The sequence below is a fragment of the Microcaecilia unicolor genome, chromosome 1 (assembly GCF_901765095.1).
Source record: "Microcaecilia unicolor chromosome 1, aMicUni1.1, whole genome shotgun sequence".
Taxonomy (NCBI): Eukaryota; Metazoa; Chordata; class Amphibia; order Gymnophiona; family Siphonopidae; genus Microcaecilia; species Microcaecilia unicolor.
Window position 1 is genome coordinate 551,699,057 of NC_044031.1, and position 20,422 is coordinate 551,719,478.

At 42.4% G+C, this 20,422-nt stretch overlaps 1 protein-coding gene across 7 annotated transcripts in view; it reads right to left on the bottom strand.

Moving 5' to 3' along the window:
• Positions 1-20,422, bottom strand: part of YWHAZ (tyrosine 3-monooxygenase/tryptophan 5-monooxygenase activation protein zeta) — a 75,904-nt gene that overhangs the window by 45,004 nt on the left and 10,478 nt on the right. For all 7 annotated transcript variants that reach the window (XM_030217374.1, XM_030217366.1, XM_030217407.1 and 4 more), the window contains exon 3: positions 5,179-5,302. In XM_030217374.1, coding sequence (XP_030073234.1) covers positions 5,179-5,302 — 124 coding nt within the window. The remainder of the gene's footprint in view (positions 1-5,178; positions 5,303-20,422) is intronic.

Below are 20,422 nucleotides of genomic sequence, written 5' to 3' on the forward strand. Positions count from 1 at the left end.
AGTTTGGGTAATGTAGGTTTAGGTATGATCGTGATGATCCGATTCTGTTTCTCATTGGTAGATCTATGAGGTCTATCATGTATCCTGGGACTACGCTGTAGATGATTTTGTGGACCAAAGTGCAGACTTTGAAGATGATCCGTTCTTTGATTGGGAGCCAGTGCAGCTTCTCTCGCAGGGGTTTAGCACTTTCGAATCGTGTTTTACCATACATCAGTCTGGCTGCTGTGTTTTGGGCGGAATATTTTTGTGAGGAGTTCTTTACATCCCGCATAGATTCCGTTGCAGTAATCTGCATGGCTAAGGACCCTTGATTGTATTAGGTTTCAAAAAGTATCCCTCGGGAAGAAAGGTTTTATTTGTTTGAGTTTCCACACTGAATAGAACATTTTATTACAGTATTTACTTGGCTCTCGAGTGTAAGGTTGTGGTCAATTGTGACGCCAGTATTTTTAGGCTGTCTGATGTAGGGAGTGTGTGTCCTGGGGTGTTTATGGTTGCGGGTTTGTAACTTATGTTGAGATGAGAAGATGAGGCAGTGTGTTTTTTCAGTGTTCAGTTTCAATTGGAATGAGTTTGCCCAAGAGTCCATGATGTTCAGGCCATCATTAATTTCCTTGGTTATTTCTGTCAAGGCATGTCTGAAGGGAATGTAGATTGTAACATCATCTGCATAGATGAATGGGTTGAGGCCTCGATGGATAAGGACTTTGCCAGTGGGACCATCATCATATTGAAGAGTATTGGTGATAGAAGTGATCCTTGAGGTACTCTGCAGGCTGCTTTCCACGGTGATGATATGTTTGAATTTGATTTTACTTGGTATGTTCTGGTGGTTAGAAAGCCCTTGAACCAATTTACGTTTCCATCAATCCCGAAGTGGCCAAGGAGTCTTAGAAGTATATTGTGGTTCACCATGTCGAATGCACTCGACATGTCGAATTGGAGAAGTATGCTTTTACCTATGGCTATTTCCTACTTGAATTTGGCCAGGAGAGTGACTAGGACAGTTTCAGTGCTAGGGTGGGAGCGGAATCCTGACTGCGAGTCATGTAGTACTGAGAACTTGTCCATGTATTCCGTAAGCTGTTTGGGCACCAAGCTCTCCATCAATTTTACTACTAGGGGGATGGACGCGACTGGGCGGTAGTTGGTGAGATCGTTTGTTTTTTTCTTAGTGTCTTTTGGTATTAGGGTAAGTAGGATAGTTACCATATTCCTCGGGGAAGAAACCTTGTTGTAGCATGAAGTTTAGGTGGGATGTGAAGTCTTCTATGAATCGGCTGGGGGCGTGTTTAAGTAGATGACTGGGACATATGTCCAGTTTGCAGTGGGTGTTGGTGAACCTATAAGTCGCTTGTGTAATTGATTCAGTGATGAGTAGGTTGAATGTTGACCAGATACGGTCAGCTGGGTATCTGCCCGGGATTAGGTCCAGGTCGAAGAAGTTTTTAATGTCGGTGTTGTGATGAGGAAGAGTGCTGCGTAGTTTTGTTATTTTGTCTTTAAAGTAGGTAGCCAGTTTGTCTGACGGGTGGGATGTCTGTGTTAGATGTGGTGACAGGGGTGGTGTCTAGTAACTTTTTTACAAGTTGAAAGTTTCTTCTGATCTTTGTTTTCCGGTCCTAGTTTAGTCTTGTAGAAGGCCCTTTTGGTTTGTCTAAGTGTATATTTGTATTTTCTGTGTATTTGTTTCCATGCATTGAGTGTATGTTCCATCTTTTATTTTTTCCATGCTCATTCAAGTTTCTGGATTGTGTTTTGAGTTTTTTTTAGTTCGTCTTTGAACCATGGTATCGAGTTTGGTCTTCTTGATATTCTTGTCTTTAAGGGTGCTATTTTGTTTAGTACGCTTCTGCATCTATCCTCCCAGTGATTGAGATAATGTATGGAGTCAGTTTGTGTTGTCCATCCATTGTCATATCTGTTGCCAGAATATTTGTGGATCTATTTGCCCTCTCGTAGCGTAAGTTTGTTCTGGTGTGCGATTTAACCCCTTCTTTCGCCAATTTAGGGTTAGGCTCAGTTTGTAGTGGTCAGTCCAAGGTGTTTCTGACCATTTGATGTCTATTATTGATAGATTATGATCTGTGGACATTTTGTGTGATAAGAGGTCCAGTGTGTGTCCTCTGATGTGGGTAGCTTGCATGTGAGGCCATTTGAGATCCCAGGACTGTAGGAACACTTTGCATTCACGTGCACTGGCGGAGTTGGGGTCCTCTAGGTGAAGGTTTATGTCGCCTAGTATTAGTGTATTGGAGTTGTTTACACAAGTGTTTGAGATGAAGTCCGTGAAGATAGGACGGCTTTTGTTCCAGTTACAGGACGGTCTGTAAAATAGGACACAGTTCAGTTGATCAGGGATTTGTTTTGGATTCTGAGTGAAGCAATTTCTAGTTGGGGTGTTATGGACTCGGCGATGGTTTCGGTAGTGAATTGTGCTCGGTAGATTAGTGCTATGTCTCCACCTCTCTTTTCTAATCTGGTCCAGTGAGTGATTTTGTAACCTGGAGGGCATAGTTTGAGGATTATGGGGTCCTTTTGACTGTGGATCCAAGTTTCACTGATGAAGATAAGATCGAGGTTTTCTGAGTTAATCCAGTCTGACATTGTTGTTGTTTTGTTAACTACGGACCTAGCATTAATGTAACTCACTTGGATATTTTGGTATTGGGCTGTTAGGTTTGATGATGTGTGGATTTTTGTAAGTTTTCATTTGTTGGGTGGTGTACGTTTGTTGTGATCTTTCCTTCCATTTTGTTGGTATTGCCCGTATTTAATCTTCCTTTGATTTGGTGGGTATCAGTTTGGTGAAGTGTGGAGTGTTTGATCAGTCTTTGGTGGTTTTGTAGGATGGGTGTGACATATTCTGTAAGTGGGATGGATAGTGTTAAGTGGATCAGGGTGAGGGAGTATATTGCTAGGAGTATTTTGATTGTATTCATTTTGGTGTCAATTTGGGATAGTTAGATTACACACAGTCGGATGCTCGAGAGTGATGTCCTGAGTGCAGAGCTCAGTAGCTCTGGACACGGTTTTCTTTCTGTTCCTTCCCGTGAGCATCTTAGCATTGCGGCTCCGGCCAGAGGCTGTTCGGGCCTCGCGCCGCACCTCGTGGCCGCCTTCGGGCTGCTCCTTGCAGCTTTCTTCTGTTTCTCCGTGCGCTGCCTCTCCTCGCACACTGTTCCTCCCTCTCCAGTTCTCTTGTGAGCGTGTCAGATGGGTGTCCGAACCGCCTTCCTGGATGCACGGCGCACTCAAGGGCGCTATCACCAGGTGAGACTGCCGGGTGAGGCCGATGCAGCTGCATCAGGCAATCGTCTGCTTGGCATTCCCATCGATGCAGGATCCCGGCTGCGGTTCAGCCAGGGTAGTGCCAGGCTATCCAAGGACAGCACCTAGCTGTCTTCTGTTTTTATCCAACTTCCTTGGCTGATACCGTCTTCTGGCACATCAGAAGGCTTTTCCTGCATGTCTTAAGTGAGGCCTACAGCCAAGTGAGTCTGTGCACGACCATCCCCAAAGGGAGATGGTTTTAATACTATTTTGAAAAAATAAGTGGCTCAGACTATTTTCCACATTCTTCTTCATTACTGAAGAGCAGAGTTCCTCAGCCTTATGTCTAGAAGAGTGTATGTAAATTCCACAATGCTGTATACTATCTTCCACAAGATTCCAATGTCTGAGTCACCCTTCCAAGGGGCACTAAGGAGTCGAACTCTTGGCTCTTGAGAATAAATTTGACCACCATGGAATAGTGAAATGCCAGAGCCCTCTGGACTATACATAGAGTTGTCCATATTAATTGGAAACAAAGGCTGGGGAGTGGGGTGTCTCCCACATTTTCAACTGTACATCCTTCATTATTTTGTGAACAGGAACTGTCAACTCCCTTGGGGTGGGGTCAGTTGAGGAATTGGAGGATATTTAATGTCTCTGCTCTAGGCTCTTCGATTTCTAACTGAACTGGGATGGCATGTGCTATCTCCCATATAAAAAAAACAAAATAAAGTTCCTCTGCTGTGGATTTGCATCTCCCATGTGGCAGGGAGAAGTCTAACAGGAAGCCAATGGCTCTCTTCTTGGGGATAATCCTCGGTTCCTCATCAGAATCCAAGGAGCACTCCAACTCACAGTAGAAGTCAATTTGCCCGCTTCACATTGACAGAGTAGTTAGGCTTCCACATCTGATGCACTGGAAACAACACTGATGCAGTCAACATCGACATCAAGACATCTTTCAGGCAGGGCATGGGTTTTGAGTTTTGGTAGGATTGCCCATCCTTAATGTTGAACCTGTAGCATAGTGTTGAGCAAAAAAAACGCTCCAGCTCTTCCTTGAAATTCTGTATGAGGTGCTCTTCGAATGGCTGCTATTAAAGAAGGGGATAAGAGTAAGAGTGGCCCCGTTCTCCTGAGTCACTTGAGGAATACTGGAAAGGAGGTCTTAGGTTCATAGAGGTTGGTGCACCCTCTCCAATGGCATTGAGGATGAGCTGTCCTTACGTGGAAGGCACAGAGGACACTAATGGCTTCAGTGCTCTGCGACATGCTTCGATGGAGAATGATGCAGACATCTCAGCCTCCTGATGATCTGTATTGCACTCCCTTTGCACCACTGAAGAGGCTGAATTCTCTCTTTTTCAAGTGGGAAATGAACAACTGTTCTTAGTGGGTTCTACAGATGCTTGATAACTAGAGCATCAGGGATACCCTCTATGTCAATGTATTCCCAGTATCCAGTAAGCTTCAGGTCCCATAACGCTTGATGTTTTCAATAACTATGGATCAGTCTCATCACCAAAAAGCTTCTACCACAAGTCCTTCTTGACGGTTGTGAACAAAGATTACAATGAGAGGAATCATGGTTAAGCCTGTAACCAATAATTTCCTGTTGCACATGAAATAACTCTTGAAGCTGCTGGGGGTCTTCTTTTGAGACACATCTGCAAAATAGTCACAGCAACATCAAACTCTACAGTGACAAAGAAACCCTGATCAGGAGTTCAAGGCTGATAAAAGGGGCCTAAACAACATTATCAGTGATGCTATCCATGCATGAGGATTCACAGTCCTGCTTCTTCTCAGAGAATTCACTATAACCAATGCCCTAAAATGAAATCCACTGTTATGTTTAAGAAAAGCAAAATTGACCAATGAAATAAAAATTAAACATACTTTTCTTTTCATCTCCAGCAGCTACTTCAGCCAAATAACGATAATAATCGCCTTTCATTTTCAAATAGAACACTTTGCTTTCTGCTTGTGAGGCATTAGGAACCAAGAACTTTTCCAATAGACCCTATGAGGGAAAAAGAGAAACACCCACATTTAGGGCTGAAATGGAAAAAAACCCCACCACACAGTATTTCAACATAATTTACTATCATACTAATACACAATCATGGAAGTATAACATGGCTTGAATACTATATTATAGTAGCTAAATATAATCCAAGACAGTATTGAACACAGTTTTCTGGGTATGCCACTGAAAAGGTGCAATGTCAAAACAAAAAAAATCCCAGATGTACTGGTCTTAAAAACGGTTTATAAAGCAAAATAGTAAAATGCTGACATGCAACTGAAATGTTTTTTCTATACAAGGTATTGCTGCCATAATCTGATTTAAAAAAAAAGTGTTCACAATTAATTTGTTGCTGTTCCTTGCAGCTGTATTCACAGTTGAACAGAGCAGGCAACCATGTAGCAAAAGAGGAATCCCATTATCCTGCATATTACAAAAAAAAAACAAAACAAAAAAAAACCAACAACAACAAAACCAAAACTACCAGATGTCACCGCTTCCAGGTTGGCCATGATGGAATTACTATCTGGATTTTATTTTGTTTTCCCAAAGTCAAACAAGACATCCATTTCAGATGATATTTTCCTATATTAGAATGTTGGCACAAAGTTTTTCTCTATGAAAGATTCAAGAAAGTTTTTCAATTCAAAATTATATTTTTCTTGCAACATTAGGTCAGATTTAAATCACCAACTACATACAAGGGTTAAATGAAAAAGTAATGCCTCCAACTACACAACTTGTTTAAATGAAGATACTGTAATGTAGTGATTCCCAAACCTGTCCTGGGGAAAACTCCAGCTAGGTTTTCAGATATCCACAATGAATTTTCATACACGTAAAAATTAGTTAACTCTTATTCCAGTATAATTTCAACCATTAAATATATAACACCAGTAACTTTTTTAAAATGCAATACAAATGTTATTCTCTCATAATTCCATTTCTTTATAATTTCTCAATAACTCAATCATTCATCATACTTCAATTCACTCCTCCCTAATTCACATTCACACCTTAATTCTACCAATGTACCTTATGGCATCAAATCTTAAAACAAATATTTATCTGCTCATTAAACCAAGTCTAACCCACTCTTAATTCAATGGGGAACAGAATGTTCTCAATACAGTTCTTAAACCCTCTAATACTCATTGCTACTAATGTCTCTTTAAACTTCAATTTTTAATTCAGCGAGATACATTCCCTATTTTAAGTCAGTGTGTGAATGTTCTGCGTTTGATCTAAATATTCCTGGTGTGATTTCTTTTCATTGCCAATATCAAACTTTCACATTCATGTCCCAAAATCAGACTGCTTGTCTCTCTCCTAGATATTCTAACAGTGGCTCTTCTGGTCTCCGCTTCTATATAAACCCAACACAGTACTGTGTTTAGCTATAAAGCATCATCAGGGGTTTAACTAAAATACAGTAGCGTGACAGAAGCTGGTAAATATTCCCACACTGTAAAAATTCATTCCTATAACATATTTTTACCTCAATCACAAATCCAGGCGGCACACCGCTACAGATGTGAGAGCAATGGTGTTAGTGCTGCATAGAAAAGAAACAGGTGGAAAAAACAACTTCAAGAGATCAATCCAAGACAAGAGGTGAGATGCTCCAGAAAAACTTTATTAAGGACCCAACACGGTCCGTGTTTCGGTTTTTAAAAAAACCTTCATCAGGGGTCAATCAGTAGTTGCACAGAGGATATACTGACAGACAATGGAGCTCATAAAATGTGGTCTCTTGAATGAATTAGAAATGGTTGCCTCGTACTGACAAATTCAATATGAGATAGTGTCGAGTGCTTTATTACGAAACACAGTACTGTGTTGGGTTTATATAGAAGCAGAGACCAGAAAGAACCACTGTTGGAATATCCAGGAGAGAAAGTAGCAGTCGGATTTTAGGACATAAGCGTGTAAACATTTGATATCTGCAGAAAGAATAAATCACGCAAGTTGGAATATTAAGTATATTACAAGATCAAAAACAGAAAATTCACACAATGACTTTTTATAATGGTGGGAAATGTAACAGAACTGAAAATTGAAGCATAAAGGGACATTAGTAGCAACAAGTATTTAAAAAGTTTAGAGGATTTAAGACAGTTTAAGATCAGATTATTGAGAATGAGAAGATTTGGTTTTTGAGAATGTTCTGAACTCTACTGAATAATACAAGAGTGGGTTAGACTCGGTGTAATGAACAGATAAAATGTTTTAAAATTTGATGCCTTAAAGTACACTGGTAGAATTGAGGTGTGAATTAGATAGGGAGGAGTGAATGGAAGTATGAGATAATGAGTACAATATTTATTGTTTTATATATACAACGAATATTTGTAAAAACTGATCTCATATTCGTTGTATCTTGAAAACCTGACTGGCTGGGGTTCCCCCAGGACAGTTCTGTGAACCCCTGTTGCAATGAATAAAAACAAAAAATATGCAAAAATTTGATTTACTTTTCTACATACTTGCATTTTTATGCATATAAAATGCACACATATATAAATACACAAAAATTGAGTGCCTATGCAAGAAAACCCTCAATTTGTCTATGCATATAATATGCATTATATATAAAACTAGTAAAAAATGCCCGTTTCTGACAAATGAAACGGGCGCTAGCAAGGTTTTTCTCGGAGTGTGTATGTTTGAGTGTGAGAGAGAGAGAGTCTGGGTGCGAGTGTGTGTGCAAGTGTATATGTGAGACAGTGTGTTTCACACAGAAACAGTGTGTGCGAGACACACAGGCATATTTTCAAAGCACTTAGCCTTCCAAAGTTCCATACGTTTCTATGGAACTTTGGAAGGCTAAGTGCTTTGAACATATGCCTCACAGACTCTCTCTGAGACAGTGTATGAGACTAAGACAATGTGATACAGAGGGGCTTATTTTCAAAGCACTTTTTGGAAGGCTAAGTGCTTTGAAAATATGAGAGAGAGAGAGAGAGAGAGAGAGAGAGAGAGAGAGAGAGAGTGTGTCAGAGATACCTCCCCCCCCTCTGGTGTCCGAGCGTTACTGTGCAGGACGCTGAGCTCTGGCTGTGCTTCAAGAACTGACCAATCCTATTTAATAGAATGCACCTCCAACATTCTGAAGCCGAGAAACCTCGTGTGGTTGGTCACTTCTGCTTGTGACGAACCCGGAAGTACGTGATGTCAATTCAGGAGATGGATACGGAGAGCAGGAATGCCTCAGCCATGCAGTCAGCTTCAGAATGTTGGAGGTGCGTTTTAGTGGAGTGGCGGCCTAGTGGTTAGGGTGGTGGACTTTGGTCCTGAGGAACTGAGTTCGATTCCCAGCCCAGGCAGCTCCTTGTGACTTTGGGCAAGTCACTTAACCCTCCATTGCCTGCCGCATTGAGCCTGCCATGAGTGGGAAAAAGTGCGGGGTACAAATAAAAAAAATATATATATATATATATATATATATATATAGGATATAGACTTGGCAAAACCAGTATCATTCCATTTCCCTTCCTCTCCTTCCTCCTGAAGTCTTTTGCTGTGCACCACCAACATCTTCTTCTCCTCTGCTTTTACACAATGTAGCCCCATTCTCTCAAATCCTCAATGTACCTATGCATAATATGTGAATTACACATAAGATATAGGCTTGACAAAACCAGTATCATTCCATTTCCCTTCCTCTCCTTCCCCGCTGGAGTCTTTTGCTGTACACTGCCAACATCTTCCTCCCCTCTGCTTTTCCACATTGTAGCCTCATTCTCTCCCTAGCATCCTCTCCCACTTAAGCAGAAGCACCACTTCAGGCTCTTTCACCCGGTAGTCCTCCTTACTTGGTTTTTGAATCTGCTCCAGCAAGATACCTAGCTGCCAAAAGAGGAGCTCTTATTTTGTCATGGAGGGTTTGGGCCAGTCCCTTTCTATTTACATCTCATCATCTATTGATAAGAACTTGAAGATGGGAACGGAACAGTTTGTTACATGTGATGAAAGCATGCAGACCATGGTTCAGTCAATTCATGTTAATGAGCAAGAGTTGGTGGTTAGGTTTTTGTAGGTGTGGGCAATTAAGTGGGATAGAACCTGACATGGAAAACTCTAGTAAAAAAAAAAGTGTAAAGTGGGCCCCCAGAGACCCAATGTATTTCTGTAGAAGAATTTTGACTATAAATAAGTTTGTATACTACAAAAGTTGAAGAACATAGTTCTTAGAGAATTCTGCCCCACTCAAAATCTACCAAGTGCCCCACCACCTCAAAACTGCCCTCTCCTCTAAAAACAACAACCCTCACTCGTGCCCTAACCACAGGAAGCAGTAGATGAGCTTTTGGAAGCTGTGCTGTAGAAATTACATTTCTACATTTGGTGGGGAGAAAAATGAAGCCCACTCAAAAAAGTGCCCCAATGCATGAAATGCAGTTCAACAGCAGCAGCACACTGGATTCACTAATAGCAATTAAGGAACTACATTTTTAACAGTCCTTCCCAATGAGAACCAGCACAGAAAATAAATGCAACACTGACATGCAAACACAAGCATATAAATAACAGATAAGAGGGAAATTCTAAAACCCACATTTTGCATGTGTTCTCCAACTGTAGAATTTGAAAAGCTGGTCCTTTACCGATACGGCTAGAGCCACTCGGAAAAAATATAAACAATTTCTAATACTGTGGCCTAGAACATTTGTTGGGTGCAATTCTAAAAATTCCCACATTAAGTGTAATGCCTCTTACAGGTTGTTGTTTTTTTTTTTCTTACATTTGTACCCCGCGCTTTCCCACTCATGGCAGGCTCAATGCGGCTTACATGGGGCAATGGAGGGTTAAGTGACTTGCCCAGAGTCACAAGAGCTGCCTGTGCCTGAAGTGGGAATCAAACTCGGTTCCTCAGGACCAAAGTCCACCACCCTAACCACTAGGCCACTCCTCCTTTGTCACCTCAAATGATTAGGTGACAAATTGTACAGGAAAAGGTCGTACATCTCTTTACTGGTGATGCCACTTAGTGTCCGCATCTTGCTCTACATGAATTTGGTCTCTTAAGGTGATTATCCTATTTATTTTGGTTATTTTCTATTAAATAACAGAACTGGATTCTTACTATTGAGGGACTTGAAATAATTGACTACTTCCCATTTGTCAACTCGATTTAAAGTAAGAGTTCTTACCACATTCTCTGGTGACACATTCCAGTTTAATTATATACTGAAAAAAATATTTTCTGATTTGTTCTAAATATACTATTTAGAAACTTCACTGCATGTTCCCTACTCCTTATACTTATTTCAACTGCGATTTCCTCGTAATCTTGCCAGCTTTTGAGAACTGTTCACTGTGCTTCAGTGAATGCACACAAAAACAAGGAGATGGGCTGGCATTATATGCTTGTCGAGTTTGCAGTTGATCTTGTGCCAGAATAAGGAACAGGTTGGGATAATTAAAGCACGAAGAGCAAAGTGAGGAGAACTCAAGGAGGATGTTCAATGAGTCTAATTCTGACAAGCATAAAAACGACCAGACATGGCTGTGTTTCAGCATAAAGGCCTGACTCAGGAGTCAAAGTGTTTTCAAAAAGAAAAAACGCTGTGGTTCGCTGATCAACCAGCAATCGTAAACAGCTATCTCCTGATTTTGCTAACGTGTATCCTGTTTATTTAATACCAGCATTTTCTATGACTGTTCATAGCATGGTTCACAAGACCCCTAAGGAAGGCTTCACAGCTGAAACAGCCCACGTTGGGTCATATATGCCTATGAATCTTGTATTTGACATTGGAGAATAAGTTTCATTTTCGATCATTTATTTTTTTTTTTTGGGGGGGGGGAGGGGGGAGGGAATCTTCCAATGATCAATATGGGTAATTACCATAGTTTGAACAATGAATCTGAAAGTGTCTTGATCAAAATAGATCTAATATGCCCAAGTTGCCATAGCTGCCTAAAGACCTTTGCAACCACTTGTTTATCAGATAGTTGAGAATTTCAAGACTTGTTTCCAATAGATAAAACGTATCATCATTGTTCACCGCAGTAACAGAAGAATATTAAAGGCACCACTTAGTACCAAAAATTATGTCTTCTCTCTGTTTACCTAACTTAATATTGACACCCAACAATCTAAGGAATCCCCTTTTTATATTTGATATTATATCTATCTGAGATACTGTCCAAAATACATAGAAATATTATCCTCATTTACCAGTTTCTTCAATAAAGAATGGTAGTGATACCTCCACAGGAAATATACAAATGGAAGAGCGGATTGAAAATGGAATGGATGTGAACAATTAATGGCTATTATGGATATGACTGAGCATTCCACATTGCTTGTGATCTGTGAGAATGAACTCTTTTGGCTATACTTTAGGTTGTCACAAGAATTATTCTTGGGACAAAGTTTGGATCTTTCCAGATGACACAAAATCAACACATGAGGAAAGTCTTTAGCATTAAAAGCAGCAAATTATGGATTTGGGTGCTTTTTTTGTTGAAATCCTTGAAACTTATCTTAGAGTAAAGCGAAGATACTTACCTGTAGCAGGTATTCTCCGAGGATAGCAGGCTGATTATTCTCACACGTGGCTCGACATCCGCGTCGACCCGGGAACCGGCATTTTGCCATAGCAAAAACAAAAATGTTTTGCTAGAGTCTTCTGGTGTGCATGCAGACTGACTTCCCGGCCAACGCACGAGCACGTACCTCAGTTAAATCAAAAAGCATAACAAAACTCCAAAGGGGTGCCTTTAACGAACAAGTAGATTACCCTGGCATGCACTAAAGCCCAATTTCCGACGACGGTAGCAGCAAACAAAAACGGAATGCAGATGAGCAAATTGTGTAAAAACCCTATTGAAATGAGATGCACTAAGGTTTTCCACTTGCCCTAATGCCGGAAAACTATGGGAAAGCTAACGAAAGGTCTGTACCTCTCGTTGGGGCTGCCCGGCTTAAAAAAACCCACAAATGTAAAAATAAAAAAAAAATCAAATCGCGGGGGGACAAAAATGCTCGTCAGGAGTGTCCTTTGACAGCCTTGCCCCCCCCCCCCCCCCCCGAGGTCACAGCTGCTCCCCCTGCATTAAAATCATAACTTTAGGCAGCACCGTCAAATGTAAAATAAATGTAAAAAAAAAAAAAAAGGATCGGGAGGGGGCAAAAATGCTCCTCAGAAGCGTCCTTTATGGACGGCCTTGCCCCCCCCCCCCCCCCCGAGGTCGCCGCTGCTTCCCACTCCCTCCAGCATTAAAAAAATCATAACTTTAGGTAGCCCCGGCCCCCTCCTTTCCTCTCTTTCTCCTCAGCTCCGCCTCCCGCCATCCTCCGCCCCCGTGCCTCGCCCCCCTGAGGTCGTCGCCGCCGTTCCCCCCTCCGTCTTACCGGGTCCTAGCAGCGCCTCTCACCTCTGTACGTAGGTTACTTAAGCCACACGAGGGCGGGCCCAGGAGGAACGGAGGGACGTCCGAAGAGGCGATCAGCTGTTCTTGTCTGTGCAGCGCCTTCACACAGAGATGAGAGGCGCTGTGAGGGCCCGGTATTAGACGGAGGGGAGCCCAGTGGCGACGATCTCGGGGGGGGGGGGGCGGCAGATGGCAGGAGGCGGAGCTGAGGAGAAAGAGGAAGGGAGGGGGCCGGGGCTGCCTAAAGTTATGATTTTTTATTGCAGGGGGGAGCAAGGCCGTCCATAAAGGACGTGTTTGGGGGGGGGGGGGGTTTCTGGCGTTTTTGGCATGCGCAGAGCAGCCAGCATAACGCTTGGCTGCTTTGCGCATGCTTTATGGGCCGATTATTGACGGTTTTAACGAAGGGTTAGAGAATGCAAGTGAGCTGCAATGAGCAGCTCATTGCATTCCCTTTCCTTCGTGCATAGCCGTTCCGTTATGGAATTCGGTACGGAACGGCTCTAACGAGGACTTTTGTGCATCTGGCCCTAAACCCCAAACAGATTCTGCAGCACTGACTGCCCAAACCAACTGTCGCGTTGGGTATCCTGCTGAAGGCAGTAGTGAGATGTGAATGTGTGGACTGATGACCACATTGCAGCCTTGTCAATCTCAACATGTATACACTGGGAGAGAGAAGACATGATAGAAACGTTTAAATATCTCAAGGGCATTTATGTACAGAGAGAGAGCCTTTTTCAAATGAAGGAGAACTCTGGAATGAGGGGGCATATGACGTTAAGAGGGAACAGGCTTAGGAGTAACCTAAGCAAGTATTATTTAACAGAAAGGGTGGTGGAGGCGTGGAATGGCCTCCTGGTGGAGGTGGTGGAGTCAAGGACTGTTTCAGAATTTAAAAAAGGCATGGGATAAGCATGTGGAATCACTTAGGAAGAATTAGGGGTTACAGAGGATGGGCAGACTGGATGGGTCATATGGCCTTTTTCTGCCGTCATATTTCTATGTTTCTATGGAGGCTAAGTGAGCCACTGACGCGGCCATGGCTCTAACATTATGAGCTGTGACATGGCCCTCCAGAGTCAGCCCAGCTTGGCATAAGTGAAGGATATGCAATCTACAAGCCAACTGGAGATTTTCCAATGGTGACTCCCCTTCTGTTGGGGTCAAAAGAAAAACTGGGCGGATTAGCAGGGAGGAGCTTGTGACAGTTTCGTTCCCGCTTCACAGATAAGTTCCCTTGAGAACGCCAGCATGGTGAAACGTGGCACCACGTAGGGAATAACGATGGAATGCCGATTTTAACTGCACAATACAGCACTTTTACACTAGTGTCAACAGCTGCAGCTCGAGTCGACCCAGCACTGGATTCTAACGCGCCCAAACAGGTAAGTGCTGTTTCTTCCTGCCATTCTTCAAAAGAATATCATATACAAGTTGACATTTTGCAATTGTGGTGTTAGGCATGAAGGTAGGCACAGTGCAATGATGCTTATGGGTTATTGGGCTGTATGCTGTTATCACAGGTAATGGCAAATGAGCACAACAACAAACACTGAGCACTGCATATTTAAAAATACAAAAAATATCATATAAAGCCAATGTTATGAGATATATTGAATAATCTATATACTGGTGAGAAGATAGATATTAAATTAAATTTTAACTGCCAGACACTCAACCATTCTTCTAACGTTCGGAGATCCCTTCTCATAGTTTCTACTCCCTCCAGGGTATCCACTCTATTCTATTTTCGTGTCATCTGCAAAAAGACAGCTTTCCTTCCAACCCTTCAGCAATATCTCTCACAAATATATTAAACAGAATAGGCCCCTGCACCGACCCCTGAAGAACTCCACTGCTCACCTTCCTTTCCTCCGAGCGGATTCCGTTTACCACCACCCTCTGCCACCTGTCGGTCAACCAGTTTCTTATCCAGTTCACCACTTTCGGTCCTAAGTTCAACCCTTTTAGCTTATTCACGAGTCTTCTGTGGGGGACCGTATCAAAGGCTTTGCTGAAGTCCAAGTAGATTACATCTAGTGCACGCCCTTCATCCAGTTCTTTCGTCACCCAAAGAAGTCAATAAGATTCGTTTGGTAGGATTTTCCTTTTGTAAAGCCATGTTGCCTCGAGTCCTGTAACCCGTCGGCATCTAGAAAGCTAACTATCCTTCCTTTCAGCAGCAACTCCATTATTTTTACTACCACCGACGTGAGACTTACCAGTCTGTAGTTTCCCACTTCTTCCCTGTCTCCACTTTTGTGAAGATGGACCACATCTGCTTGTCTCCAATCTCACGGAACCTCTCCCGTCTCTAAAGGTCTATTAAATAAATCTTTAAGTCTCGCCCTGACCTCTCCAAGCTCCTTCAGTATCCTGGGGTGTATCCCATCCGGCCCCATAGCTTTGGCCAACTTCAGATTCTCCAGCTGTTTATAAACTCTTTCTTCCGTAAACGGCGCAGTATCCACTCCATTCCCAGATGTTCTCTCGGCAGCCAACCGCAGTCCTTCTCCAGGATTTTCCTTCGTGAACACTGAAGAGAAATAATTGTTTAGCACATTCGCTTTATCTTCATCACTCTCCACATAGCCACTCATCTTTCAGTCTCACAATTCCATTCTCTCTCTTCTTTCTCCAATATATCTGAAAAAGGTCTTATCAACTCTCCTTATATCTTTAGCCATTTTTTCTTCAGCTCGCGCTTCTGCTAGCCGTATTTCCCTCTTTGCTTCTTTGAGTTTAATCCGATAAACTTTTCCTTGATCCTCTCGCTGCGCTCTTTTGTATTTCTTGAAGAAAGCCTCTTTTGCTCTTATGTTTTCAGCTACTTGTTTGGAGAACCATATAGGCTTCCTGCTTGCTTTTGTTTACTTTCCTCACAAAAATCAGTCGCCATATTTATAGCAGCCTTTAGCTTGGAGCACTGTTTTTCCACTTCTCCTACGCCTTCCCACGCCAACAGCTCCTTCTTCAGGTATTCCCCCATTTTATCAAAATCAGTACATCTGAAATCCAGTACTTTGAGTTTTGTGTGTCCGCACTCTGCCTTCTTCCTTATATCAAGCCATACAGTGTGATGATCACTATTACATAGGTGGGCAACCACACGGATACCGGAAACACTTCCTCCATTAGTGAGCACTAGATCCAAGATAGATCCAGCATTGGCCCTTCTCTAGTGGGTTCCATCACCATTTGTCTGAGCAAGACACTGACAGGCATCTACAATCTCCTTACTTCTTTCCGATTCCACAGACGGGACGTTCCAATCCACATCAGACAAACTGAAAGCTCTCACAGTAGCACCTCCCCTTTCATACCAATCTTTTGAATATCTATCAGATCCTTGTCTAACTTCTGTTTGCGCAGGTCTGTAGATAACCCCCATGTGGATACAGGTTCTGTCTTCTCTTTCAAGGACGATCCATAAAGCTTCTTCCTTTCCACAGGTTCCCCGCATTTCAGCCGCTCTGATATTGTCTCTCACATACAGAGTCATTCCTCCACCTCCTCGGCCCTCTCGTCCTTCCTTTAAAGATTATAGCCCGTTACGGTCACATCCCATTCATGGGAATCGTTGAACCATGTCTCCGTAATAGCAACAATATTCAAGTTTTCTTCAAACATCAGGGCTTAAAGTCTTGAACATTTTTAACTAGACTACGAGCATTTGTGCACATAGCTTTCCATGCACTTAGTGAGTTTGGGTGGTTTTCTATATTTAGATGACCTTTCCCTCTGCCATCATGTTTATTCGGGGGGGTGACTTTCCGAAATCCCCCGTTTTCTTTTGTCACCTCCACCCTCTAGTCTAGAAACATACTATCTGAATTTCTCCCCAAGGATCCTTTTTCCCATCACAGAAAGATGTAGCCCATCATTACAGTACAGCCTGTTATTTTTCCACATATTACCCCAGTCTCCTATGTATCTAGAACCTTCTTTACACTAAGACTCAAGCTACGTATTGAATTCCTCTGTTTTGCATAGTCTTTCCTCTCCCCTCCCCCACATAGGAATTACTTCAGAAAAAGCCACAGTCCAAACCAAAGATTTCAGTCCCTCCCCAAGCTTCTGGAATGCTCTCTGTGCTGTAAACTTGCTCTGTGAATTACAACATCAGCATTTGAAGCCTCACTCTCTTCTCAGATCACTTTCAGTATTTGGTCTGTACATATTGTAGCTGAAGATCCTGGAAAACATTTCACTAGGTTGGAACCCCTGAACTGTGTTCCTAAGTTAATGCCTCTGATAATGGAGTCTCCGAGCAGTAAGAGTTTTCTGCTTTTCACCATTCTGTCATTATTTGGGGGATGTTTCTTGGCTTGTGCTACTTTCATTGCCTCTGGTTCTACCACAGTACTTTTTTCACCATCATAATGATGCAATGCTGCAAAAGAATTTGACAGGGGCAAAGCTTGGAAGGGCGAGTGTTTGTGTGTCACAGATGGGTCACAGTAGGCTCTGGTAGACTCGTCTATTCCTCTGATGTTTCATTCTCTGAGGCAGTGGTGGTGGTAAATTAGCTGGGAAATGAGTAATCCTGGATGCTTCTTTAATTGTAGTTAATTCCTTCTTGAGTTTGTTGATCTCTTCTTTCAAGGCTGACATTTGGAGACAGATAGGACAAGCTCTAAAGTTCCAGATAGTTTGCCTTAGGATTAAAGCAGAACATATATTGCACTGAATGAAGGTCATAATGATGTGATTCACAAGTGTGAAAAGGTGAACTATGATAGGGAATAACAAGAATTAGGATTGACCAAGTGTAATGAAGATAGTGTTTTGGATAAAATGTAGTTTGCATCCATTTTAAACAATCTGAAAACCCATGTGCGAGATTATACTAGGCCAATAGTTATATGTGAAACCTTAACCTGACGATCTCGGCGAGATTCAAAATGGCCACCGAGACTTCAATTGTCGGCGGCCATTTTGAATCTCGCCGAGACCGTCAGGCTGCATACAGGAGGATGGAGAGCAGCGCGCTGGGCAGGAAAGAGGGGGGGATCTTTCCTGCCCAGACGTCACTAGACCACCAGGGAAGATCGTGTGAGTAGGGAGAAGTGGGATTCGGACAAGATGCACCGGAGCACCTAGGTTTTAGAGTTGGGAAAAAGGAAAAAAAATTTTCCCCTATTTCCCTCCTCTAAAACCTAGGTGCGTCTTATGGTCCGGTGCGTCTTATAGTCCGAAAAATACGGCAAGTCTAAATGCTTTAAAAATGAGCCCCATAGACCCCTTAGCCTTCCACTCATCTCCCCTAAAATATAAGGATGAGTCAGAGGCTGCTCTGGAGAAGGATCTAAGTAATTAATTGCTTCTCTTTCTCCCTAAAGAAATTCTCCTAGAAGGCTGCATCAGCCCACTTTTCCTGCATGTTGTAACTTGGATTGAATGTTCATAACCATGGGAGCCTGGAAGCCCATATACTTACTGCAGAAGCTTAGTATATCAACTCTGCTTTTGAGATTGCACGTGCTTTTTTTTTTTTTACAAAAAACTTACTTTTAACCACTAGTGAGTCAAGTTCTTCAGATTTTAATGAAGAGAAACTAATGTCCCTCTCAAACAAAATGCCCTTGCTATGCACTCTTTCCACATAGTTTGGCTTTTTGTTTTGAAAAATCCCCCCCCCCCCCCTTCTTGAGGGCACTGTATTTGGTTCTAATGATCTAGGCTTTCGATAGATCAGTAAGGAATGTGTTGCTTCTCAAATCTGGGAGGCTTCTGAATCTTGTACATGAGATACACAGAAAATTGTTTTCCCAGTCAAACATTTACCCTTCAGGACCTTGTGAATGGGCATTACCACACCATGCTGGGGCTAGGGTGTGGTATGCGTAGTTTACAGGTAACCAATAATTTTTCCCTCAGCATCTTCCTCATTATCTAAATGGAAGAACATCCAACCTCATCAATATTAAAACACAGCATGATAGATTCTAAGAGTCTGGGAACAGGCCACCCATGCAATTCAAGTGTCCAGGAGAATTTGTCCCTATTGAGTCCCTCTCACTACTGGCATCAGTAATTTTCAAGGATACAGAAGAGTCTTAATGCCACTTAACCCATGCATGCAGGCTGCTGTTGAGGCAGAATAATGGCTGTGGAGATGGCAGTAGCATCATCCATAGCTTTGGGGGGGGGGGGGGGGGGGGGGCTGGCAAGGGGGATATTGTTTCATGGTAGACATCCTAATAACTGATTTTCAAACCTGGTCCTAGAGGCACTCCAGCCAGTTAGTCAGGTGTTCAGAATATCCACAATGAATACCCGAATGCACTGCCTACAAAATCTCCAATATTCACTGTGGATATCCTGAAAGCCTGGACTGGCTAGGGTGTCTCCAGAACCAGGTTTAGGAAATCACTGCACACTCTCAAACTTGCAACTCAAGAACCCAAATCTCCTGAGCATAAAAAGGAATAAGAAACCAATCTGACAAGCACAATTTTATCGTTGAAAAAGCGGGTGCACCTAGCTCCTCCACAGCATTTAAAGAAATGTATCAAACGGGTGCCCTGCTGAACGTCCCTCTGCAGAAACACTTACCCTAGGGCAGTGGTTCCCAAACTTTTTTCAGTTCACAGCACCCTTAGTGTTTGAGCAATTTTTTGCGGCACCCTCCCCCCCCTCGCCACACATCATATCCAATAATTCTCCCTCTCCCCATGCATCTCCCCCTCCCCTCAACTGTTTGCTGTATCTCTCCCACTTCCCACCAGAGCTTAGCTGGAGAGAGAAGGATGAAGAATAGCCTGGAGCTGAACACAGGAGGGAAGCAACATCATGTCCCACAGGCACCCAGGACCCCTTGATGCCGGACGTGCATGAACAGAATTGTAACTAATGCAGTTACAGAAAAGGTTAACAGGGGTTGTCCTAGATTAAGCTGTTGCTGCAGAACACTGCAGCTAAAGCTCTATTAAGGCAAAGCAGTTTTGTCACCATATGATTCCATTACATTCCCTATTAAAAACAGGTTTATGTTTAAGATACCATATTGTATATAACACCTAAAAAATATGGTTGAGCTCTTAATAGATTACAGTCCTTCAAGTGTTCCACGCTCATTCAAGCATTATTAATGTGCCTAGTCTGGCACAAAATAAAACTGGTACCTACCAGAGAAAAATATTTAGTTATGCACTAGCTCATTGGAACTCTGTGCTTACTGAACTGCAGCAGGAGTATGACTTTCTGGAGAAGGGTCAAGGTCTTGTTTTCTCCATTCTCAATTTCCCTAAAAGTTTCCATTTTTCAGAAGTCACACACCAAGATTGAATGTGAGCGTTTTATGTATGGTTTTAAATATGTGGCTTTGTATTAACTTAGTTGTTGCACACAATACATAAAACCCATTTGAAAACATGTAATCACTCTGAACAGAAATTTGACCACCACCATAAACTGCCTAAAACCCCAAGATTATAATTTTTTTCTTTGGGGGGGGGGGGGGGGGGTGAAGAGGAGTTTGGTGAAGGACAACTAGTAACCACTTCTTACATGTCAAATTTGGGAATTATGAATGTGGAATGAATATAATTTGGCAATTTGTTCAGAGTGATAAGTTTGGTATCTGTTGGATTCAAAAGCTTACTTCCATTTGACATAAGGTGAGCTAATGCTAAAACAAAGTTTCAGAGCAACTAAATGAAACAATTATGCACTGGTACAGCTTAGCTGGTTAAGGATTAACACAGTTGGTTCTACTGCAGTTTG